General features: G+C 40.2%; 2 protein-coding genes across 3 annotated transcripts; one reads left to right on the forward strand and one right to left on the reverse strand.

Moving 5' to 3' along the window:
* Window positions 1-10055: 10055 nt before the first annotated feature.
* LOC131240525 (uncharacterized) lies at window positions 10056-11603 on the forward strand. Its single transcript, XM_058238803.1, has 2 exons — window positions 10056-11149; window positions 11361-11603. Exons 1-2 carry the CDS (start codon window positions 10287-10289, stop codon window positions 11374-11376), a joined length of 879 nt encoding a protein of 292 aa, XP_058094786.1. The 5' UTR covers window positions 10056-10286; the 3' UTR covers window positions 11377-11603.
* Window positions 11604-15612: 4009 nt separating this feature from the next.
* On the reverse strand, window positions 15613-25102 carry LOC131240523 (actin-related protein 2/3 complex subunit 2B). Of its 2 annotated transcripts, none has more exons than XM_058238801.1 (9): window positions 24741-25102; window positions 22671-22737; window positions 22326-22530; window positions 19977-20143; window positions 18978-19055; window positions 18731-18863; window positions 17338-17429; window positions 16421-17255; window positions 15613-16057 (listed from the first exon to the last, which is right to left on the reverse strand). In XM_058238801.1, the coding sequence occupies exons 1-8, from the start codon at window positions 24797-24799 to the stop codon at window positions 17169-17171; spliced, it is 888 nt and encodes a 295-aa protein (XP_058094784.1). In that variant the 5' UTR covers window positions 24800-25102; the 3' UTR covers window positions 15613-16057; window positions 16421-17168. The 2 variants fall into 2 exon arrangements, with proteins under 2 accessions (XP_058094784.1, XP_058094785.1); XM_058238802.1 differs by having other exon boundaries at window positions 22326-22540; window positions 24741-24890.
* Between the last annotated feature and the right edge of the window lie 1628 nt (window positions 25103-26730).

Genomic DNA, 26730 nt, shown 5'->3' on the forward strand with positions numbered 1-26730 from the left:
CCATGTGATGTACTTGGCGTTTCTCTAAGGTCTGTTGCGAACGTTATGCGCGACTTTGGGCTAGGAAAGGTCAACAGAACTAGCAAAGTTTTGGATGTCCTCGAAGAGGTGCAGGGCCTAACCAACTCTGAGTTCATTGAAGTTGGTCAGCTCTTAAGTAGAGACGAGAACATGGCATCCTTCTTTGTTAGCCTACGCCCTGAGCGCCGCGTGGATTGGTTAAAACAAACCCTCCGAGAGAAGTTTGGTGATGGTGCTAGTGGTTCCGTTTGATGGGCTTCGTCCGATGATGATACAGTTTATGCTTCTAGAATTGTAATAACTAATATTTTTTTCCTTTCTTTTTTTTTGGCTTGGTTGTGTGGATTTCTTTTCTGGTTTGGGATTGGTTTGATCCTGGTAGGTTTACATTTTGTGGATGACATTAAACTGCTTACAATCGATAACATTAAACATTTTGTGGATGACATTAAACTCCCAAAAATTGGCACATGTAAGCTCTAATACAGGTCTTCGACAAGGGAGCAAGGTACGTGTTAATATGGGTTTCAATGCAATGCAATAGCCCCACTAAGGCAAGTGTAAATAAGAAATTCATCTCACTTCTCTTTCTTCAATATTAGATATAGACATTTGTATCTACATGTATCTTATTGTATCCGCTATCTTCATTTCACTATGCGATCTCCTGAATTGATTGAGTGTTATTTGTTTCTGTAGATGAAGAAGGAAAAATATTACGTTGTTCTAGTTGGTCGTCGTGCAGGGATTTATCTATCTTGGGAAGAGGCCCGATTGGAAGTAGAAGGATACAGAAACAGTAGGTTCCGGGCCTTCAAAAACTGGAGAGAAGCTGCAGCTTATTGGGAGAGTTATCATTCTGGCACCATTGCTCAAGCAAGTATAGTATCACCACACACCAAGGCACCTGCATCCCATTCAAACGAAGGGCTCGCCTCCCGGATGACGTCATGGTCGTCGACCCAACAGACGACCCGAACAGTGGTTTCTCGTGCGACTTCAACGGATGATGCCGACGTGTCAAGGGGTGAAACGTTAGCTGCATTGCTAACGGGTATTGTAGTTGTGTTTTTTATTTTGTATATTGTCATCAAACTTTAGTCACTTGATTTCCCTAGTAAACAATTTCAGTACTAATCAAGCATACCATGATACTATGTTACATGGAATGCAATTCCTGCTCTACAACTTTTTGCTGATATACTTATCTTAATTGATGCAGCTACCATTAAAGTCAATTGAATGACAGTAATATGTTGCCGTGAAATAGATGGCGAGTAAAGTTAGTAAGTCCAGACCGACACCATGGAGCCTAGTTTTGGATAGCATGAAAATGGGTCCCACCCATCCTATAGTATAGCATGCTCGAACAAGTCTGAGTTTTGTATTTTGGATTAGAGTATGATTTTTAATTCATATTCCCCTACATCGTGAAGAGTCAGTCCCAGTGATTCAGATATGATAAAAGAGACACCATGGTAGCCCCACATAAACAAAAATGGTTGGTGTTTCATCCTAATTGTTCCCTGTGTTGGTGCTCATATGAGTTTATGCATCTGGATGATTCTTGGACCCAAGACCTGACCGCAGGAGTATGTCTGATAGATGGAGTGGATTTTGAAAGAGTTGATCACATGTTTAAATCTCTTTATTTTGAAAGAGACCTTCGTTATGCCCATGTGTTGGTTCAATAAAGCTCATGTATGCACTACACATGGATTGGCATGGCATGATAGGTCTCAGGCCAAAGTTTGCAAAGCAAATCTATGTTAGTAGAACACTTTGTTGAAGGTTTCTAACTCATTCCCCTGTTTCCAATACTGTGGCATACACATAGACTGAACCAGATATTATTTTTGAAAAAACATATAGAAGGTAGGACCATCCTTATGGATGGAGTACAACTCCCGACGCCATCTCTCTTTTTTCGTCTCATTTTAGAAACAAAAATGAAAACCAAAAAAAAAAAAAAAAGAAGAAAAAAAGCTATACACTGTTATACCCCACACCTCATCTGAGAACATGTGACCGTTCACCGCATGTTTAACAAATGGCAATGCCTCTTCCACCATACACTACCATAGTTGTTCCGAAATCTGGACAGCCCAATTCTCCACCCAATTGATGGACCACAACTTCTCAAAATCACCGTAACTGCACGAACTAGTTTAGCTCCAACCATCCAATTTATAACTATAAACTGGATGGTTAGGATTGCTTAACAAGTCCAATTTTTGACATACGCTCCATCAACAATGTGCCTCACGACCTGGACGGTCTGGATGTCCATACAAGAATTAACTTGGACGAGTCAGTGTCACTCTTAGATGGTGATAAACTATCACAGGAGTCTAATCAGATTCAAAGAAACCAAGGAATGATAGAATGTATACAATGTATACACTAAACATGGGTGTATGTTGGACGTGTAGACCCAATGAAAAGGGAAGGAAGATGATGACTGTATACACCAATGTTCAGAATATATACCAGGCACTCTATCATTCATGGAGAAAACCAAACACCCCAAAAAAATAGCTAAGATGGAGAATGACTGTAAAACAGTGCTGTCAAACTCGCAACCTGACCCCTTTCTCCTTGACCATCCGATCAGACTCCAATGCATTTCTCACTAGGCCCGACGCCATCTCTCTGATCCAGTCTCATCCTATAAAATGATGTATTTAGAGGATGATGGACGGCATGGATGAGACACAAACATCATGGTGGGGCCCACATAGCACCGACCCAATCCATTTCCCTCGTTGCATGGAATACTGTGCAAGAAGTGGGCGGGCGTTGGAAACCGCAGACGTCTAGTTCCATGGGATTGGTCCGGCCATCCCATACACGAACGGCTACAAATCGGTGGTTTGAACCGAATCCAACAACCATCCCAAACACGTTGGCTTTTCATCGTGGAATTCGTTCCATCCGATGGATCATGAGACAATCCACTGACACCATCATCATTACCTTAAAATTGATCCCATCCCACCAAATCCCATGGGATCGGTCCAGCCAAACACGCCCTAAAATCACTGATGGGAAAACAATTATATATTTACCGTTGAAGAATCTCCACCATTTTTTATTTGTGCAGAGCCAACGTAAATGTATACCCATGGGTTGCTCATGGGAAAGACCGTTTGGAGATTCGATGAGTCTTATCGAACGGTTGACATCGCGTGGGCTGGTTTAGGCAGGGAGAAGTGTTCATCGCACTCGCTCGAGCGCACTTTGAGCAATTCACACGTGACAACCGGCACACGTGTATAAGATTGCATCGGCTAGTTCTCAATCGTTAGGTGGGCCACATTTACAAATTTCGAGTCACTTGCGTATTTCTATTAATAATAATCAGTCGTTTGTGTTCTTGAAGTGGGGCTCACCATATACTCTTTACCATGGATTCTCTTTTTTCGTTTTTGGATCATTTAACATATATATATATATATATATATATATATATATATATCTATTTTGGGTTAGCTTGTTAGCACACACCCATGTCAGTACACACACTCCATTTAACATAATACCACTTGAACCCCACCATCTAGGACAAGGTCCAGCTGTACAACTGAGACTACTGGAAAAAGGTATCGATCAATCCGAGCCGACCAACTGAGAGGCCAGCTCATTAATGAGTCAACGGCCAAAATTTTTAAGAATTTGTCTGTTTCTAGCATTTAATCTAAGGACTATTTTTAGACCGCTACCCTAGATTTTGTGACTGCCTAAAAATGCATGATCGATTTAATAAGTTATGAACTTCCATTAAATTTAATTTTAAGGATACAGCCCATGTACAAAGTGGTCTACTAATTGGGCGGTCCGGATTCATCTCCAGAATGCACCAATTCCCTATTTCCAGTGTTAGTGCCGTTTACTAAATGGCATTGGACGCACAGTGGATTTATCTCCATTTCATTCATAAGTGGTCGTGGACACGCAGAATATACAGTTTGTACGAGTGGGCCCATGATTATATGTGATTGAAGAATCAAGAAGAATCACGCGACGCATGATATTTCAGTTCATTGTGGACGGTTGTTGTATTTCTGTTATTAAATTAACCGTCTATCTGTGGCTGAGAGAGTGAAAGGATAGAACCGTCCAATGGAAGAAATTATTGAAGTGGAATGTTCATTACAGCGCGGTCTAACGTATTAATGGCCTGGATCAACGAATTGTGGACCCCACTAATAGAATATAAGAACTCAAGTATGCTGTGGATATCCTGGGGTCCTGATTCCTGTAATAATCACTCGGGATCGAGATTCCTCGATCCGAGGATGTTTCGCGCTTATTGAGACTGAGGATCCATCGCGCGTGTGGTGTGTGTCACCACCTAGTCGGGCTTACATGCTGAGTGGCTCCATGATCAGAACCGTCCATGTTGTTGGTTCTATTCTAATATAGATCCCCTCAAGAAATCACCCTAAAATTGTGATTGTAACTATCATTACCAGTAGATAAGTTTGGAACAATGAAAAGAGAATTTTCAACGACTCCATTCAAATCTAAAACTCGAGACGCGGATCACCAAGGAAATGCGCTCATTATGGCTTATTTACAGTAGTACATGGAACATGGACAGTTCAAATCATCCGACCATCTAGCATGTGGGCCACAATGGGTGGTTACACGCTCGATCGTGAGTCGTGGCACGCAAGATGAGGGCCTCCAGGCCCAGGCTCGTGCAGATGAACTTGGCATGCTGGGGCTTCAAATCAAGGTCCTGTGTTCTGCCTCCGCTATGTCTGACCGGACGCGGATTAGATCCTGACAAGGTCAGTAGCCAAATGGCCACTGAAGTGACGTCACCGAGCCCCGTGGACCCCACCATAATGCATGTATTATATTCATACCGTCCAACCATGTGTAGAGATAGTTTCATGGCATGAGAAAAAGAATTACATAGATCCAAAGTTCAAGTGGACCCATCACGGAAAACCGTGGGATCAGTCATGCCCACCGTTGAAACATTTATAGAGCCCACCATGATGTATTTTTTTTTTTTAGATCCAACCTATTCATGAGTTAATGTAGATATAGATGAATTGAAATATATATATATATATATATATATATATATATAGAGGAACGCTCAGCTACGCACCGGTTCGCACGTCATTATGTGCGAACCTTCCTATCAACCGTCGGATAAGGTAGACGGTTTAGATAAAGGCGTTCTTAACGCGAGCTTAAAAAAGCGAGTTTTCCTTCTCTCGCACGTCTCTTCACCCCCTCTCCGAAGGATGCGACGAAGGCCTTTCCACATAAAATTCTTTCGATGGGATGCTAGGTGGGTTCCACCAAGATGTTAATGATAAATCCATGCTGTCCATACATTTTTAAAAATAATTTTATGGTATAAAACCAAAAGTGAGGTAGATCAAATTCTCAAGTGAGCCACACCGTGTTGATTGAACTCTCACCAATAAAAACTTCCTGGGGCTACCGAACTTTTGGATCAAGTTGATATTTGCTTTTTTTTTCATCATTCAGGTTTGCATGACCTAATCTACAGGTTGGATGTCAAATAAATATCACAGTGGGCCCTAAAAAATATTTAACGGTGAGAATCATTATCACCGATGCTTCCTGCGATGTGATCCACTTGAGATTTGGATCTGCCTCAGTTTTGGGATAATGCCCTGAAATGATATGGAAAAATGGATGGACGGGGTAGATTTCTCAAAAAGATCATGGTTAGCCCCACCTAAATTTTCAACAAACTTTGCAAATTGCGAGCGTAATTAGGGGGCAGATTTGATTTCCCGTGAAAGCCTTTCGCAAGACGTTCCTGCGCAAGGATGCTGGGTGGGGCTCACCACCATGTTTTTGGAAAATATACTCCGTTCATCCGTTTATAGAGCTCATTTTAGGAAAATCGACCAAAAACGAGGTGGATCCAAAACTAAAGTGGGCCACACGAGAGGAAAAATTGGAGAAAGAAATACCTACCGTTGAAACCTTCCTGGGCTCTGCCTTGATGTTTATATGCCATCAAAACCGTTTATAAGGTGATTAACATAGGGATGAAGTGAAAATATAGAAAATTTATCCTAAAAAAAAGCTTTTATGATCATAAAAATGTTTCAACGATTCTCACTGAAACCCCACTGTTTCCTCTCGTGTGGCCCAGTCGAGTCTTGGATCCACCTCTTTTTTTGTCGGTTATCCTAAAATTAGCTTGCAAAATAGATGAACAGAATATATTTTCCAAAAACATGGTGGTGGGCCCCACCCAACATCCTTGCCCGGGAACATCTTTTGCCAAAGGCTTTCGCACGAAATCCGCGTCACCACAAGGCTGACGCGGAATGGATACTAGCGTAGGTTGAGTAGCCAGAGTCGACTGGAGTGACGTCACTAAGTTCTGTGTGCCCCACATGATGTATGTGTTGCATCCCCACCGTCCATACATTTGGAGAGATCATTTTAGGATATTGACCAAAGAATGAGGTAGGTCCAAGGCTGAGGTGGACCCCACCATAGAAAACAGTGGTGAGAGTGACGCCTACTGTTGAAACCTTCAAAAGGTCCACCATCATTTTTATTTGAGATCCAATCTGTTCATGTGTTAACGCAGACATGAAAGAAGGGAAAACACAAATATTATCTTGGTAGCCCTTGGAACTTTTTAATGGCGGCGTCACTCTCCCCGCTACTTTCTGTGGTGGGGTCTACTAGATCTTGGGATCTGACTCATTCTTTGGATCATGCTCTAATATGATGTCCCCAAATGGATGGGCGGTGTAGATACAAAACATACATCATGGAGTGGCCCACAGAACTTGGTGACTTTCAGTTCGTCAGGGAGTCTGTGGACGCGTACCGCGTCCCACCTCTGCCCGTCCCTGGAACAGGAGTTAGCTTTGAGTGGCCACGGTAATGTTTTCTACGGTCTTATCCACACCGTCCATCCATTTTTTTCCATCATTTTAAGCTATTAGCTCAAAAATGTGGCAGATCCAAGATAGATGTGGGCTACACAGTGAGGATTAAACTCTTACCGTTGAAAAATTCATGGTGGCTAAAGAAGTTTTGGATAGAGCTGATATTTGTGTTTTCTCTTCATCCAGATCTATGTAAATTTATGAATAGGTTGGATGGCAAATATAAATCACGGTGGGCCCTAAAAAATTTTCAACGGTGAGAATTATTATCACTGCTGCTTCCTATGGTGTGGTCCACTTGAGCCTTCTATATATATATATATATATATATATATATATATATATATATATATATATATATATAAAATCGTGATGGATATAACACATAGATCATGATCGATCCCACGGAACTTGATGACGTCATCATGCTACTCAACCGGTCAGTAGCTAATCTGCGTGCGGTAATTTCTTTTGTAATACGCACTAATCCTTTTACTCTCTCTCTCTATCTCACAAGATATAGAGGCTTTGAAAAGTATACTCAGGTTTTCATTTCTCATAAGTGGGCCCATGTTTAGAAATCCATGCACCTCTTGGCTCTTGTTTTAGCTTTTCCGCTTTTACTCTTTTGTCTGACTCTTTTTGTCTGTTTTAACTTTACCTACATTAGCCACATTCAAGTGTTTTTTTTTTTTTTTTTCCACAGTATGACATTTTGAATTGAAAAAATATTTATTGGTCCTACTTTAATGACAAGGAATGTTCATCCATTCGAGTGCCTGCACATCAAGCATTGTACTGCCTTGAGCATCATTGTTTGGACCATATCCTAAAATGATCTCTCCAAATGTATGGACGGTGGGGATACAACACATACATCATGTGGGGCACACAGAACTTGGTGACGTCACTCCAGTCGTCTCTGGCTAATCGACCTACGCCAGTATCCATTCTGCGTCAACCTCTGTGGTGACGCCGATTTCTTGCGAAAGCCTTCGGCAGAAGAAGTTCTCGGGCAAGGATGTTGGGTGGGGCCCACCACCATGTTTTTGGAAAATATATTCCGTTCATCCATTTTGCAAGCTAATTTTAGGATAACCGACAAAAAATGAAGTGGATCCAAGACTCGACTGGGCCACACGAGAGGAAACAGTGGGGTTTCAGTGAGAACCGTTGAAACATTTTTAAAAGCTTTTTTTTAGGATAAATTTTCTATATTTTCACTTCATCCCTATGTTAATCACCTTATAAATGGTTTTGATGGCATATAAACATCAAGGCAGAGCCCAGGAAGGTTTTAACGGTAGGTATTTCTTTCTCCAATTTTCCCTCTCGTGTGGCCCACTTTAGTTTTGGATCCACCTCGTTTTTGGTCGATTTTCCTAAAATGAGCTCTATAAACGGATGAACGGAGTATATTTCCCAAAAACATGGTAGTGAGCCCCACCCAGCATCCTTGCGCAGGAACGTCTTGCGAAAGGCTTTCACGGGAAATCAAATATGCCCCCTAATTACACTCGCAATTTGCAAAGTTTGTTGAAAATTTAGGTGGGGCTAACCATGATCTTTTTGAGAAATCTACCCCATCCATCCATTTTTCCTTATCATTTAAGGGCATTATCCCAAAACTGAGGCAGATCCAAATCTCAAGTGGATCACATCGCAGGAAGCATCGGTGATAATGATTCTCACCGTTAAATATTTTTTAGGGCCCACTGTGATATTTATTTGACATCCAACCTGTAGATTAGGTCATGCAAACCTGAATGATGAAAAAAAAGCAAATATCAACTTGATCCAAAAATTCGGTAGCCCCAGGAAGTTTTTATTGGTGAGAGTTCAATCAACATTGTGTGGCTTACTTGAGAATTTGATCTACCTCACTTTTGAGTTCATACCATAAAATTATTTCTAAAAATGTATGGACGGCATGGATTTATCATTAACATCTTGGTGGGACCCACCTAGCATCCCAGCGAAAGAATTTTATGTGGAAAGGCTTTCGCCGCATCCTTCGGAGAGGATGTGAAGAGACGTGCGAGAGAAGGAAACTCACTTTTTTAAGCTTGCGCTAAGAGCGCCTTCATCCAAACTGTCTACCTTATCCAATGGTTGATAGAAAGGTTCGCACATAATAACGTGCGAACCGATGCGTAGCTGAGCGTTCCTATATATATATATATATATATATATATATATATATATATATATCAGCTTGATTGGAAACTTCTGTGGCCCCTAAGAAGTTTTGAAAGGTGGATGTCACTGTTTCCACTTTTTTCTATGGTGGGGTCCACTTGAACTTTAGATCTATCTCATTATTTTTCTCATGCCGTAAAATGATCCCTCCAAATGGGTGAACCGTATGGATAGAACATATGCATCATAGTGGGGTCCACACAGCTTGGTAACGTCACTTCGGTAACGATTTGGTTATTGACCTTGTCAGTATCTAATCCGCGTCCCGACTGTCTGACCTTGCAACGCATGGCCCGCCCGAATCATCTAACAAGTTAGTTGGATGAAAGGAACTGATGGTTTAAGTATGCTTTTGGATAGTTTCAACTCAATGTATGTGTGTAATTTAAGTATTCTTGAATGGAAAGGTACGTTTTTCTAATGAAAATCATTTACATGATGGAACCGTTGAGGATAGAAGAAATAATTTAAAAATAAATAAATAAATTCAATTGAAGTATTTTAGAGGGAGTGGATTAGGTGCCCCCCGCCTTCACTCTTGGTGTGGCCCTTACTGTGGGGTCCACCAAATAGTTAGAAATGAAGTCGGAGCGGGGACGGTCACATATCCCAGCCACCAATCTTAAACCACGTCTCAGGCGTTCGTAGACTGTTGCTGCATTTCTCATCTCGACCTATCTGCGTGCTTGAAAACTTTCAACGGTCCATCTACAAAGGCACCCAACAGACCAATGGTTTGGACTCTTGATCACTGGACCATGTGGCCCACTTGACCAATGCTGAGAACATCCTCAAGCTAAGGATTTTATGTAGAGTCTTGAAAGCTTGCCACACCCAACCGGGCACCACATAACCTCTATCTGTGACCGTCCATCATCAGGGGCCCACATCACTGTTCTCACCTGCTCTTTAAGAAACAGTCAACCCACCAGTAGGCCATTTCCAACCCCCAATCCAATGTTTTCAAACCATTCCATCACCCTCTCTCCACCATCCTACAAGAAGGTAAATCTCAATCTCCCAATTCATTCCAAACACTATTCTCAATCTCCCAAAATTCCAATTTCTCTCGATTTCCTCTTCCACCAAACGAACCCAAAATCAAAATAAATAAATAAATAACGAAGAAGAGAGGAGAAGGAAAGAAACCCAAAAGCCATGGGATCTCTAGCAACCCATTTCTCTGCATTTCTTTTCCTCTTCCCAATAGGAATCCGCCGCCTCCTCTCCTCATTCTCTCTCTATCTCAAATCCCCACATCTCTTCAGATCACAGCCATGGCATCTATCCCAACCCGCATGGAAAAACATCGATCTCTATGTCCTTCTCATCGCCCTCCCCATAGCTGCCTTCTCCGAATTCTTCTGGTTTATCACCTTCTCTGGCCACCCCACCTACCGTTTTACCTTCTTCCTGCAATCCTCCGTGCTTTTTCTCCTCTGGGTCGTCATCATTTCCGTAGTTCTTCACGTGAATTTCGACTTCTTTGCCGTTCAGGAGAATCTGTTGTTTCTCTTTGCCGGAATCTCGTTCCTCATCGAATATTCTATAACGGATCAGGGATACACTGGCCTGGCGGGCCGCACGTATGAGCTGTTGGGTGCCTTGACGCTCGTGTCCGCGGCTTCTTGCATTGTCCTTTCTATCAAACCGACAGCGTTCTTCGCCGATGTGGTGCTGTCTATGAGCCTCGTTTTTAAAGGTACATGGGTTTTGCAAGCAGGGTTGTATTTGTTCTCAGATGCAATTGCACCCAAAGGGTGTCATAAGATGCCACTGTTGCCAGTCGATGGGAAAAGCGACTTGGATTGTGTTCTCGAGGAGGATCGGTTGAGGGGTGTGGCTTTAATTGATCTTTTGTTCATTGTGCACGCAATCATGATCTTTATCTTGAATTTCTTGTTGTTTGGGGTGTTGTCTTACAAGAGGAATTTGAGGGCCAGTGGTGCTGGCAATCTGTTGACAGCGGAGATTGAATCAGAGAGTATGCTTATGCGCTCGCTTCCAGATTTTGAAATAGAGTGAGAATTTTGTTTTGTATTACAAACTGTGTTTTGAGTCAAATGATCAGATTGATCTTTTGCATTCTCAACAGTTACTGTGTAATTTTCATATATTTAGTGTTGATTCCAAAAATTCTGTTTTGCTTGTGGATTTAATGATGATGCAGTCATCTGAATTTTGAATTTTTCTTTTATTGGAACTAATGAATATGATGACCAAATTACACAGAATATCACAGGTCTGAGCAAAGCAGAACTGTTGCTCTTGCATTTATACTCAATGATCTTGGTAATTCTTATGGAATGTTTGAATCCATCTAAAATGAAAGTTTCTATATAAGGTCTTTTTCAATGCTACTACAGTGCTTGAAAAGTCGCTGTTCTTGGTTTTGTTCATGTGTTAACTGAAATACGGGGAGTGACTGAACTTGTTTCCACAAACTCCAAATCAATGATAACATCTCTTGAAAAATTTCCGGGTAGACACTGTTTTTTCTTGGCAGGGCTTGGGCCTATCACATCTATTGCTGGATGGTGGATGATACCATCCATAAATGTGGTTAGAAGAGATGGCTGAGGCCAAGACACAAAATTCAAGCTCCACATGCTTGCACCTTGGCCTCAAATCTAAGCAATTTTCATAGTAGTAGTCACTTGCAGGAATGACCTTGCTACAACAGAACTAAGCATAATGACTTTCTGGATCCTTTGGTACTGGTAACAATGACTTCTGTCCAGTTATTGTTTCTTGGTGAAACCAACGTTGCTAACAAAGCTGGTTTACCATTGTTACTGATACGGGTCAACTTAGCAGGTCATTTGCTCCACTCAACTTTGCTGGTCTAATCGAGAAAAGAGAGCTGAGAAATCACAGGAAATGGGAAGATAAAAACCACCCCGATCAACTTGAATAGGTAAGGATCCAATCAATAGGTGAATGGGCTTTTCTACCTCCAATCACTGTGAGTTAAACACTTGAACTTCATGTTTTATGGTCATTCATATGCAACTCAACTACAAAGTGCTTTGGATAATTACATTAAAAGTAAATGAGCATCAGAATGTAAGAAGGATCTCCTGTGGCAAGCAGTGTTTCCATTGTCGACGAAAAATCGATAATATCACCGATATTATCGGTGTCACTGGACCGGCGACACCGAAACACCAAAAATTCGTTTCTCTTCCTAATGTCGACGAAATATCGGCGATATTTTCAATTTTATCGGGAAAAAAATAATTATCAGCAACAACTCTCCCTATTATTTAAAAAAAAAAACAAAACAGATATAGAAAAAAAAAATCTCTTACCATTTTTTCTCAAAATCTGCCCGCAGGAGTGGCTTTTGGATGGATTTGGTGGGCCAACCACGGTTGATAGCGCCGGATTTTCAGAGGTAAGAAATCTCTTCTTTTTTTTCTTTGAAAAGAATAGGTTCGAAAGAAACCCAATTTCGACGAGGTTGAAGGGGATTTGGGTTGGGATTTGAAAAACGAGAGAAATTTCGAGAAAGATAATCGGAATTTTTTTTTAGGCAGAAAAAACGATGGAAGCTTTTTCGGTGAAGATGAGACGAAAGGGGCACGGATTAGCTACTGACAGGTTGAGTAGCTAGACTAGCTACTGAAGTGACGTCACTAAGTTCCGTGGGCCCCATCATGATGTATGTTTTGTATCTACGCCTTCCATCCATTTGGAGAGATCATTTTAGGGCAATATCCAAAGAATGAGTTAAATCCAATGATCCAATGGGCCCCAGCATAGAAAACTGTGGGAACAGTGACGTCCACCATTAAAAACTTCTGAAGGCCACAAAAGGTTTAGATCAAGCTTATATTTATGTTTTCCCTTATTTCATGTATTTTTTAACTTTTGAATGGGTTGGATTTCAAATAAACATTATGGTGGGCCGTAGGATAATTTCAACGGTGGGAATCACTCTCCCCACTGCTTTCTGTGGCGGGGTCCGGTACAGATTTTTATCTCCCTCATTCATTGGCTCCTGCCCTAAAATGATATCTCAAAATGGATGGACGGTGTGGATACAACACATACATCATAGTGGGGCCCACATAACTTGGTGACGTCACTTCCGTGGCGGACTCGCGATTCAACCTGTCAGTATCTAATCCGCATCCACGTGGGTACGTGTCATGCGATGACGAGCGCTGAAGCTCCTCGAGCTCCGAGTTGTACGAACGGTTCAAAGGTTATCAAAATTAAATGGGCCCCAAATTGATGTATTTATTACATCCATACCGTTCATTCATTTTTCAAATTCATTTTAGAGCATGAATCAAAAAATAAATCATAACCTAATCTCAAATGGACCACACCAGAAATAGCAGTGGTTAATGATTTTTACCGTTAAAACATTCGTAGGGCCCACCATAAAGTTTATTTTCAATTAAATCTGTTCATAAGGTCAAAAATACCTAGATTAAGAGGAAAAATACATAATATTGATCCAAAACTTATGTGACCCCAAAAAAGGTTTCAATGGTATACATTCAATCCCCCACTGCTTTTTGCGGTGTGATCCACTTGATCTTTATATCTATCTTATTTTTCAGCTCAAGCCTTAATGCGAGCTCATAAAATGAATGGACGGTTTGGATATAACACATACCTCATGATGGGACTCATAGAACTTGCTGACATCAGTACACCCAGATACTTGGTACACCAGCCAAGACGAAAGCTCCCTTTTAGAGAATGAACTCGGTGCAATTACGGGGCTTTACAAACAGTGGTGCGTCTCTCACGACGGGCCCCACATTGATATATTTATTTTTTATGCACGCCGTCCATAGGTTTTTTCAGATTATTATAAGACACTGGCCCAAAAAATGAAATAGATTGATATCTAAGCTGGGCCATATTTTAAGAAAGAGTGTTGGTTGAACCTCCACCATTAAAAACTTCTTTGAGCCTACATTAATGTTTTTATGTTTTTGTAATGTTTATTTGTCATCCAACCTAAGGTCTCGTAAACCTTTCTATAAAAAAGAATAAATATTAGGTTGGTCCGAAACTTCTGTAATCCATGAGACGGTTTTAATGGCCTATCACCACTGTTTCTCATGTGAAGGTCCACCAAAGATTTGAATCTGCTTCATTTTTTAGATTATACTCTAAATTGATTTTTAAAAATAGATTAACAAGATGGATATACAATAAATATATCAAGGTAGGCCCCACCATAAGTGTTGTACTGTCTTACTGGAGGCTAAGGTTGCACATAATCCACTTTACTCCCTTGCACTACTAAGTGGGTGGGAGGGGGCTATTATTTATTTATTTTTATTTTTTTTTTATTATTATTTTCAATTCATCCCAACAGGAAGGGGACCATGAACTGTTTGAATGTATATAAACATCATGCTGGACCAAGGAGGTTTATTTGTCATCCAAGTTGAAACCTTCCTAAGAGCTATGGCCCACAGTGGTATTTATTTGTCATCCAAGTTGTTCATAAGATCACACAGAGATAGATGAAGTTAAAATACAAAAATGACATGGATCCAAAACTTTTGTGGCCCCTAATGATTTTTCAACGGTAGGCATGTTCAATTCACATTGTTTCCTGTGGTGTAGTCCATTCGAGCATTGGATATGCTTCATCTTTGGGATCAAGCCTTAAAATTATCTTGTAAAATGGATGGATGGGGTGGATAAAATACATAAATCACAATGGGCCCCACATAGTTGACTCAGTACGATAAGCATACTGATTTATATGGTGCGCATGTGTCACTTGTTTGTATCTTTGGATTGATGGGTCGATGCTCTGTGGGGCCATCATAATGATAAATATTTTATCAATGTCGTCCATTTATTTTGATAGATAATTTTAAGGCATGAGTCCAAAATGAGACAGATTTGCATCTCAGGTGGACCACACTAAGGGAAACAGTGGTGATTAAATGCCCACCATTAAAAACAGTGGTATGGCCCACCACCAGATTTTTGGATCTGCCTAACTTTTAGAACATTATCCTATTGTGGCCTTTCAAAACAGATGGTAGGAGTGGATTTGTGACATACATCTCTATCATGCAAAAAACCACACTAATTGGATAATCCAATCCATCCTTGATTTGGCATCTTTGAATTCATTCACTTTTACATGTCTTAATTTCTGTATGCCAGCTTCATTTGTAATATATAAACTCATTTTAGTTGTTATTAAAGTGATTTTTTATGGCATCACATGCTTTTTTTGTCCCATTAAATGAAAATTTATTATGTAATGTATTTTTTTTGCAATTTTTTTATTCCTGAATCTGTAAATATGTGTATTCATGTATGTCCTGAAGTTTCACAGAAAAATTTCATCATTTTCTCCATGTTTCCCCATTTTTTCCTGCATTTCCGGTTATCGGCGATATTATCGGCGATAACGATATTATATCTTTATCTCTGGCCAGCGAAACTTGTAGCGATACCGACAACTCGAACAATGGTGGCAAGTACCAACATCAGCTTGAAGTGGGGATAATAGCAAAGTACTTCCCTTGGTCGGAATCCAAACTTGAAGAAATCATAGCTTTAAACAAAGTTGTTGTCATGTTCCTTACTTTGATCATTTTAAGTACTTCAGCACTGTTAGATACAAACAAACAGTAGGAGCCTCTGTTTTATGATGGGAATTGAAAAAATTAGACCAACATTGCATACACCTTGGGATTATTGCAACAATCAAAGGTATGGATTCTTGATAAATCTACATCACAATCAGTCTAGTTTGGTATATTTTCTCAAGGAAGTGAATTTAGGAATCTTCAACCATTTTCGACGGAATCGGTCAAATCCCTGAATCTTAATTGGTGAATGAATTCTCATGATCTTCTTGGTGAAGGTGCCGCAGTGTCTTCTAAGGATCTTAGACTTTGAGAAGCTTATTATTTTCTTCATGCAACAATGACCTGCATAAAAAATGTAAGAATACTTCAGCAGATCTTATTCACATTATTAAGTTGCTATTCGTCTATTTATGCTTCAGTCATCATGTGATCAATCCCAGCCAAAAAGAAGATAAGAATACCAATTTACCCATTTTAGGGCCCTACTACCATTTCATAGTTTAAAAATCACTATGCCACTGAATGTGGCCAGCATATATTCAGTCTTATTAGATTGAATGAAGGGCGGCATTCCAGATAAGTTCATGTCTTACTGGTCCAAAAATCAAACTAATGGTAGCACATATCTTTTTTGGGTTTTGAATCATTCAAAACATGGTCATTGTATGTTGATAAACTCCTTGTATTTAGTTGATAATTTCCTACCTTCAACCTTCATAGCATTCTGATCTCCTCTTATCCCTGCTTCATTTACCGCCTGCAAATTGCAAGTGAGAATGTTAGTAGTTCGTCTTCTTTCACGATGGTAACAAGGATTGTGGTGCCCCACGGTCCTCGTTCTAGTCGTTATGGTCAGTCATTTGTACCCTTTTTTTTTTTTCACACGCACTCACACCCCACACACACCCACGCAGTCACACCACAGTGGGATTTGACCACCATGGGTACTCGAACCCATAACCTTGTGTTGAAACTCTTGCGAGTCTACCACTGAGGCATGAGTAAGGACCCTGTCATTCATCTATTCTTAATTACCTTGGTAATACTCTGATTCCCTGATGCTTCTATGATGCTAAGTTTTAATACAATATTATATAGATTGGGAAAGGAATGCATGCCACCGCATCTTACATACATGGCTATTGGAAACTATACTATCAACTCTCACATTCATGTTTTAAATCTGCTATTAGACCATATCAATACCCACGTTTTTGAAATGAAAATTTCATTTCAATATCAGTGTCTTTTGTCTCCATCTAGTGTCATGACATTTTAGATGGACCTGGATGTGAAGCATAACATATCTAGCACTTCCTGACAATACGCCAAGTGCCAACCATGCGTACAGTACCTACTTCAAGCATGTCAACTTATACCATAGGTTTTCTTCTCCCTAATGAAACTTTCACTCTTTTAAGATAATTAAAATGAGGTGAACTGGTCATTAGAACTAAGGGACCTTGTAGTGCAAGTTAATCGCCTCAGCCAAAATTTCCAAACGCTTTCTCATCCTTCTTTGTATGAAACCTCTCGTACACTGTCCACACACAATCTTGTCAGTCCATATATCCATGACTTATGTAATTTATAGGTTAACAAATTCCCAAAAGAAACCGAACCTTTACATGATACTTCACATAGGCGTAGAAGTTCAATAGACTCCACACTGTCTTGTCCAATCTTGTACCTTCAACATGGCGTGAAAATATATCTGTATACATGCAGTGTGAAATTGCATTAGATTAGACTGGTCGGATGACTCCAAACAATCTTTCAGTTGTGGTGGTAATATATGTGAATATGCAACAGGAAAATACATCAGACCACAGTTAGATCTCTATGTACAACTTCTCTTGATTTGACCAATTGCTTTCAAACATGTGCGGAAGGAAGTTTCCTTTTGTATGTACTTTTGAATGGCATCTTTTGCCTTAAGAATGTTTAACATGCTGCTTCCTTGTGTATTTTTGTGTGCAAAGAATTATCCATGCATGACCATAAGAGCATAGAAGAGGTCCCGTGGTGTATTTTGTTTGCAAATGATAGTTTTGATTGATGGGATGAGGGAAGGGGTAAACACGAAGCTAGAACTATGGAGGGATGCTTTTGAATTTATAGGTTTTAAAATTAGTTGGACTAAAACAAAGTATATGGAATGCAGTTTTAGTAACAATAAGAGTGAAAATGAGGAATTAGTTAAGTTGCTTACCAAGAAGTGCCCTAAAATGACCATTTTCGATATCTTGGGTTGATGATCTATTAGAGCGGAGAGATTGAGAAAGATGTTACTCATAGAATTCATGCTAGGTGGAAAAAGTGGAGATGTGCCTTTAGAGTTTTATGTGATCTCACACCAATCTAACTTTTGGGGAAATTTTATAGGATAGCTATAAGACCAACCAAGCTTTATGGGCTAGAATGTTGAGTAGCTAACGAACCTCATGATCATAGGATGAGCTTGGATGAAATAAGGATGTTGAGATGGATGAGTGGCAAGATGAGGAAGGATAGAATTAGAAATGAATGTATTCGGGGGAACTTAGGTATAGCACCAACGGGTAATAGGTATAAGATGAGGGAACGTAGACTTAGATGGTTTGACCATGTGCAACGGAGACCAAGAAATGTGCGGGATAGGAGTGAGTGGATCCAAATTGAAGGTTATAAAAAGGCAAGGGGAAGGCACAAAAGGATGTGGGTAGAGGTTAGAAAAGACAATGACCTATGATTTAATTGACGATATGGTCCTTGATAGAGTGGAGTGGTGGAACAAGATTTGCATAGCCGACCCCAAGTAGCTAGGAGAAGGCTTAGATGACGACGACAATGACAATATGAGCATCTAGTGTTTTCATTAGACGGCCAAAACACCTAATGCTTCCAAATACGATGTCTTTTCCCCCTGCTTAACTTCTTATAATGAACAACTACATTTCCATCCTAAAATTCACTTTCTGGCCTTCATTCTTCCATCTTAAATGAGATAATAGGAATTGCAAGCTGAGTACGCACCAAAAGATACAAATCCTCCATTGGTACTCAAATCTTGAAAAGGCTCTCCTCTCAACTCGGGAGGAGGAATGGGTGACCAGGTGCAAGGAGGTGCTTTGGCCCAAGCTGACGAAGATCCCACATCCATGAGTTCCTGTAGGACAAGTCTAATTTATTATTAAAGAAAGATAAGAAAAGCAGGACATAATCTTATTAATGGCGCCAGTCATGAGAAAATATGATAGCCATATCAATATCAGAAACCAACCTGAAAGAAGGCAGTTGCAAGAATCACATCCGAATCATCTCTAAAGCGCATGGGAAATATTGCTGTGGTCTTTTCTGGCTGCGAGATAAAGACGTTGCCATGTTATCTATTCTCTAGAGAGTTGCATTTGCAGAAACGTTTTATTAAGTACATGAAAATTAAAACTAAAAATTCCTGTAATTATGAGTTCTGCAATCCCCAAGATATCAATTTTTGATGAAAGGAAATTCCATGCACTTTCTGTCAAACATGAGGTACCATGGGAAAACCTGTGTTCCTTTAAGGGCAAGTTTTTGTGGCTGGTTATGCATGTTGCTTGTAATGTTTATAAAACATAGAAGTTGGCCCATGAGTTGCTATTGAACACAGGCATGCTCTCGAGTGCAGGCACCCAAGAAAAACCCAACATTGCAACAAATCCTTGTACATGTACATATTAACACAGTAAACAGGTGTACTTAATATTGACACACGTATACTGTGTAAGGAGATAATGCATGTACAAAATCACAGACACATGTTAATATACAATGAAGACACTGGAAAATGTCATATTGGTTTTACCTAATCTCAGCTGGGGCGCATCGATCTCCTGATGTGGCTTTGGCTTGGGATTGAGTCTTACCACAGGCATTTGGTGCCCCCCCCCCCCCCCCAAGGGTCAAGCATCAGCTCAGTTTTACTTTTCTTTTGATATGGATTACATCACCAGTTCAGTCCAGACTGAAAACCACTACATCAGCAGGACTCAACCCAGGTCTCCCCCCTCAGCTCACCTAGGGAGTTGGAGGCATCAGCTTAATTTTCCCTGATTAAATTCAGTTATTTGGGATTGGGGCCATTTCTAGATAGGAAACTTGGGGGTTCTATTATATTCTTTAACTTTTTTTATTTGTGTCTTTCCTGCCAGTTATTATTGAGCATATCCTACTTTTCAGGGGAAGAAAGAGAGTTATCCTCTTAAACTCTGACAGTCTTAAATCATGCATGTAAACTTACCATTCTTATAACAAAGAACGGCTCCCTTGGATGGTAGACAAGTTTGATGGGCTTGTACATGCCATGTGAGATATCCCGGGAACCAAGACTCCATAGCGTTTCTTTCAGTTGTGAGCTTAGTATCACTGCTTGCAGTGAGGAAATGTCTGAGATCACCTTGATACAATCTTCAGAGATAAGACATAAAAGAAGTTACTCATTTATCTGAAAATCAGCAGGAGGAGCGGATACATACCATGAAAAGAAAACCTAATTCTGGCTTAAATGGAAACTATCAGCCAAAAGCTTCAAATAAAGAAAAAAAGAAAGAACTAAAACCATGAAGATTAGACCAGTATATTTGAATTTTACATGAAAGTTCTTGAATGGAATTAACATTTGATGGTTTCACAAGCAATGATGTATAATGCTTTACAAATTTTTGAAAGTAGCTGATGTTCATTTCAGTGGATTATAATTGTTCACTTTGCCAGCTAACTACACACCTGAAAAAAATGGAAGGGAGAAGAAGAAAGAAAAGAAAAGAAAAGAAAAGAAAAGCGGGGGAAATGCTTGCTTTAGCACGACAGAGGCTCCTGTTATAATGCAATTTTTTTTTTAAATTATTTTTTTAATGCATAGGTCGGAATATCATTGATATCTAATAGGCTTTTCTGCAGTTTGTATCATAGTCTAATTATAAAGCATTCAACCCAACAATGCTCTCTGCCCCTATCGGAAGCCAGTATACATAAATAGATATTTTCTTGGCAAATCGAGAAAGACATGCCGACTGAATTGGGTGAGACTTTTTACTTCAAAGATCTATATTTTCCGCATGTTGTCATTTAAAGATTATTGACTAGCTATGGAACATCTTAATGTACTTTCGGGTTTGGGGAGTTCTACTCTTATTTAATCACTTGGTTTTGTTTATTATCTCAATCAGCTTCTGCAGATTTTATTTATTTTTCCTGTTTGTGTGTTTTGTTTCTATTCTTTGTTTGTTCAGTCATGCTGTGTGTATTTTCTCAGGGGTAATATTTTTTTTTACACGAGTATATGTTTCTATTTTCATCTTGAATGAATGACTTACAAAATCCAATCTATGGATTCTATCCATCATGTATGTTGGACTCTTGTGGCCTATGCTTATTAAGAGCCTCGATAAAACCCATTTGCATCATACAGGCGTTCCAATCGAAGCCAGATGTCATAAATCTAGACATATTGTAGATTTATTGCTCTTCCCATATTGCCGAATCTGTTGAACATCTAGTTACATATCGTTCTCTCCTTTACATGGGCTGTTGTTAGCTGCCACCAAATGTGTTCATGGATGTATGAATTTGTCTCTGTCATGCTAGAAGAATAGTGCGAATGAAGTGATGAAAACCCTTTAAAGAAATCTTACATGAAAATGAAAAATGAAAGTAAAATCAGACATTAATTTAAAGCACATGGATGGTGCTTTGCTTGATAGATATTGTATATAATGGATTATGAGAACATGTACATTCTGATTATCAAAATGGCCAGATCAGAACTGAGTTCATATTGCATAAGCCTCAGGAAATGGAAGTATTCCAATTCGACTTGGAACTGCCAAATGCACGGGTACATAGCACACATGTGATATATCCTCCCAAGGATTCGCAGTCTAGACAAGGAAATGCAGTGGCATTTTCACACCGGGCCCGAGTGGGGTGGCCTGTGGGATGCAGAGGCACACTCGGGGCGGGTGATCCGTGTGAGGCGGGCCGCACCCATGTGAAGCGGGTGGCTCATGTGAAGCGTAACCCATGTTTGAAGATGTGCCACGCCAAGAGAAATACTGAAAGAGCCTATATAGATTTCAGCACCACATACCAGAGCTGGAGAACTGATCAGGTCCATCTGGAAGGATGCTAACTTGTTGTCCAACCAATCCCTTTTACCATGCAACCAGTAGACCCCAGCATGTAGATCATCTGTAGAAAGAATCAGGCCAGTCTGAATATTGGGTGGGTCGCACCATTTGAATCAATGGACAACTGACTAACTCAACATTCGGACTGGCCTGAATTTTCTTCCAAGTGATCCTTATGGTGCGGTGTACCACTTTCATGGTACGGATGTCCTACACAATCGGACAGCAACCTACCACACTTCTGGCTGTACCTGATCAGTTGTAGAACTATTCCCTGTGAAAAACCCTTAAAATTTAGTCTGTCTGGCAAAAACAAAACTGACATATAATGAGCACATCTTTCATGCAATTTCCCTTCTGTTTAGTTTTTACCCTGTCAAGAAAAACAAACTTTCCAGCTAGTGTCCATATGAATGCTCTAAGAATTAACCAATCATAAATCAATTAGTACAATATCCTACCTCTTCTGTGTGGAAGTTTAGCAAAGTTAAGCTTTAGAGTAAGTTGGAATCCTTCTTCAGGATGCTCAACAACTTCCACAATATCAGGATGAACTTTTTTTACGGCTTGCAAGGTACTTTGTGGTAGGCCATTGGGAAGAACCTCTGGCAATATTGGTGGGGTTGATAGCGACAAGTAGATGTTTTGGGAATCTGACACTGAAGCCTGTGCAACACTATTAGAAGTGTCAGAGGTAATGTAAGTGTTTCTGTTGTGGGTCTAATCATCTAATAAAGATAAATGATTCTTCTGTCATCAAGACCAAATACTCATCATTTTAAACAGATGTTGGCTTGAGAGTGTACCTGAATATGATATTTGACAGACCCAAATTCATATAGATGGTGATCAATCTCCGCTGGTTTTTCATCACTATCGCAAGTAATGGACATGAGTATTAGAGAGCCTTCATATAAGTGTATCAAATCATGTACTTCTTGGCATTTAAAACATCATTACCACCATATCGATTTTTGATATTGAAGAAAAATGAAAGCGTGTGGATCTATGCTGAATGCTGTTTGTTTGTTTTTGATTTTTCCTTGTATATAAATGCAATTGCTTCAAACAAAATGCTGTGTATGTGATCATGGTTTAGTGATAAATCCAAAATCAAGTATGTGATCACGGTCTAGCGATAAATCCAAAATCAAGTTTATGTGATTAGGATTTTCTGGAGTATTATTCAGTGGTATCGAGTAATTTTGGACTGTAAGAGCGAAAAGTGTTAAGCGGTCCAAATTTAATGTAATAAAAATAAAATTAAATAATTTAAAAAAAAAAAAAAAACATTTGTCATGATGTCAAGATTGTCAATTTGATTTCTAGTACATGACCAATTTACAGAGGGTCCCACTACTGGGGCAATCTGGATTTGATAATCTTTTTTTATTGCCCAGTTTCCCTCACTAAATAGAAAACTCAAGACACTATTTAGATCATGTCTTTAGAACTCTGACTACCCATTGGATTGTGAAATTGGTCTGTTCATGCACCATTTGTTCTTGAAATATCGTCATCCATGTGTAACAAATTTCATCCCATGCAAATCGTATTAGCTTACTAAATACTTCATGCAACAATCAATCAATATCTGATATGTTTCTGATGTCATCGTTGCAATTCTCTGTGGACATCTACCTAATGCTATGCGATGTTCATGAGTAGATAGGCTAGGAGCTAAGAATTTTTTGAATGTACAAATATCATGTGTGATTATTATTTTTTTATTCATGAAAGTAGTTTGTTTTTGTTGAAGCAATTCCTAAATATGGGAAACGGGCATGGAATCCACAGGAAATGGAAAACTATGTATTCAACGAGGGCCTAATTGGTAGATGCTTAAAAATGAGTTCATCTCATATAAAATAATGATAATTATGTATTAGAGATCATGATTGTTGGTTATCATGATTATTTTTAGTCTTACGGAAAAGAAATATCATCTCTAATATATAATTATGATTAACTAAAATGAGATGAACTCATATTTAGGTGTCTACCAAACAGGCCTTAGGAAACCTATGCATTTGGTTTGCGGCTTGGTTTTGGATTCATGTGAAAGTGTGAAAATATCTACAGGGAAATGGTCACTCTATTTCCTTTCAGTTGTTGGAAATTGTTTTGTTGACTATCAGGAAAACAATAACAGCTTCCACATCTTTTTTTCTTACAAACGCTAGGAAAACAGGATTCTCCAAAACCCTTTTTCAGTTTCCAAGGTATTGCACAAAAACAAACACGCCCTTAAAATTCTGAAAGACCACTAATTATATTTGGTGGGCAGTGCTTATGTTGGCACCTTCATGGGGAGATTAGCAATGTCCTCAGAGCTTTTGAAAGACACCCAGTGATTAATCCAGACGGTTCATTCCATAGTACCATCAGGAGCAAGCCATGGTACAGGAAAATCATGCCGATCGGATTATCCTAATCCCTTTGAATGGGGCATTTTGTTAGAACCATCCACTTTCATGACCCATAGATTGCATGGTTAGAATCATCAAGTCAAAGTGCTACTTCGGAATCGTAAGAAATAGAAAGTGGGATCAATCCAACTAGTGTTTCAAAATGATAATTGGACCTGATTTGTTTTTCTATTCAATCTTGATTGTCCATTTTCCACACTATTGATTGGATGCATAGGATCATCCCATTAGAGTGATTTTTTCATCATGGCTTGCTCTTGTGTGAATGATTGAACAGCCCATATCAACAATTGGTCGCCCTATGTATCATTTAAAAGCGTTGGGGATGTTGCTAGCCTCCCCGTGAAAATAGGGAGATTAGCATTTCCTATACTTAGTATTCATGTAAACGCCTTTAACACAAACTTCGTGTATTGATTAATTAAGCTTCGGAGGAGAAAGACGTACCTGTGTAATTTGATCAAGATCTGTTTGAGTGCCGGCGATGCCCTCTGCAAACAAGCCATGTGTATGTCCTTGAAGAAGAAACAGAGAGGGTAGCATTTTTATCTCACTACAACATGTATACATTTGCTTGTAAATTGGCTTTGCAGTCAAATCATAACAATTGGTGATTGCTTCAGATGCAAAACATCCATTAGGCCATTGATGGCGATTGCAAATGTGGGATTAAGACATTGAACAGCACGTAGTAAAAGAGAAGTCTTCCGACAATGATTTTATACCCCTTTTGAAGCTAATGGCCCACCCCAATTTCATTCTTTTCTTTGATTTGGATTCAAAGGCACGCCAAAATCGTATCCTTTCTACCATTCATGCTTCCGTGCACAAAAACAACCTTTCGTGGGTGAAGTGGATTGTTATGGTTACTTATAAGAGTAGCCATCTGAATCCTGCTCTCACATGCTGTGCAAGATCGGGGCCATTTATCAGGTGGGTCCTTTTTATCTCCATGGCCTTATAGTTAGGCATGTTCCATCACTAATGCGCCACAAGAGGGAATTGGATATGGATTGGAAAGAACTAGACGTGAATATGGATCATAAAATGGGTCCAGTTCTGAATTCGGACCCTGTAGGCTGGGCTTGGGTCTAAGTTAGAACCTTGATTATTATATGGGTCGGGTCTGAGACCTCTAAAACTTGACCCGGCCTGATCTGGACTTTAACTTTTAAATGATTTTAATCCTGACCACCCAAAAGTAGACCCAAACTACAATCTAAATTGGGTGTTGTACAAAATACCTTTTATAAGTTAATGGACTAAAATGTAAAAATTACTTAAAGAGAAGATGAAGTTGGGTGTTGTAACACCCCGACCCCTCCGGTAAGATATTGTCCGCTTTGGTTGGCACAATGTCCACCTTCACGGCTTTGTTCTCGCAGGTAGAAGCGGTTAGCGAACCACCCTCAAAGCGCGTCTTACCCTTGAAGGCCGAAGCCCCACATATATACCAAGATCTTAGGCTCTCCCTTTCCAATGTGGGACTGGACACCCACATCCTTGACAGCTGGCTCGTCACCAACCCGACTGGGCAGGGACTCACCCCACCTTGGGAAGCAGAGCGCCCTCGCTCTGATACCATTTGTAACACCCCGACCCCTCCGGTAAGATATTGTCTGCTTTGGCTGGCACAATGTCCACCTTTATGGCTTTGTTCTCACAAGTGGAAGCGGTTAGCGAACCACCCGCAAAACGCGTCTTACCCTTAAAGGCCAAAGTCCCACAAATAAATCGAGATCTTAAGCTCTCCCTTTCCGATGTGGGACTGGACACCCACCTCCTTGACAGCTGGCTCATCACCAACCCGGCTGGGCAGGGACGGGTGTTAACCGCTTCCACCTATGAGAACAAAGTCGTGAGGTGGACATTGTGCCAACCAAAGCGGACAATATCTTACCGGAGGTGTCGGGGTGTTACAAATGGTATCAAAGCAAGGGCGCTGTCTCCCGAGGTGGGGTGAGTCCCTGCCCAGCCGGGTTGGTGACGAGCCAGCTATCAAGGAGGTGGGTATCCAGTCCCACATCAGAAAGGGAGAGCCTAAGATATTGGTCTATATGTGGGGCTCCAGCTTTCAAGGGTAAGACACGTTTTGTGGGTGGTTCGCTAACCGCTTCCACTTGCGAGAACAAAGCCGTGAGGTAGACATTGTGCCAGCCAAAGCGGACAATATCTTACCAGATGGGTCGAGGTGTTACAAATGGTATGAGAGCGAGGGTGCTGTCTCACAAGGTGGGGTGAGTTCCTACCCAGTTGGGTTGGTGACGAGCCAACTGTCAAGGAGGTGGGTGTCTAGTCCCACATCGGAAAGGGAGAGCCTAAGATCTTGGTCTATGTATGGGGCTTCGGCCTTCAAGGGTAAGACGCGTTTTGCGGGTGGTTCACTAACCGGTTCCACTTGCGAGAACAAAGTCGTGAAGGTGGACATTGTGCCAAC

The sequence above is a fragment of the Magnolia sinica genome, chromosome 3, assembly GCF_029962835.1.
Source record: "Magnolia sinica isolate HGM2019 chromosome 3, MsV1, whole genome shotgun sequence".
Classification (NCBI taxonomy): Eukaryota; Viridiplantae; Streptophyta; class Magnoliopsida; order Magnoliales; family Magnoliaceae; genus Magnolia; species Magnolia sinica.

What these genes read in the sequence shown, in the direction of transcription:
- LOC131240523 (XM_058238801.1), bottom strand. Translation starts at nt 24,799, where the DNA reads ATGGCTTGTTTGCAGAGGGCATCGCCGGCACTCAAACAGATCTTGATC. An exon ending in CTGTCAAATATCATATTCAG is followed by an intron (nt 22,531 to 22,670) that starts GTACACTCTCAA and finishes AGTGTTGCACAG; the next exon opens with GCTTCAGTGTCAGATTCCCA. An exon ending in TAAACTTCCACACAGAAGAG is followed by an intron (nt 20,144 to 22,325) that starts GTAGGATATTGT and finishes TTATCTCTGAAG; the next exon opens with ATTGTATCAAGGTGATCTCA.
- LOC131240525 (XM_058238803.1), top strand. Translation starts at nt 10,287, where the DNA reads ATGGGATCTCTAGCAACCCATTTCTCTGCATTTCTTTTCCTCTTCCCA.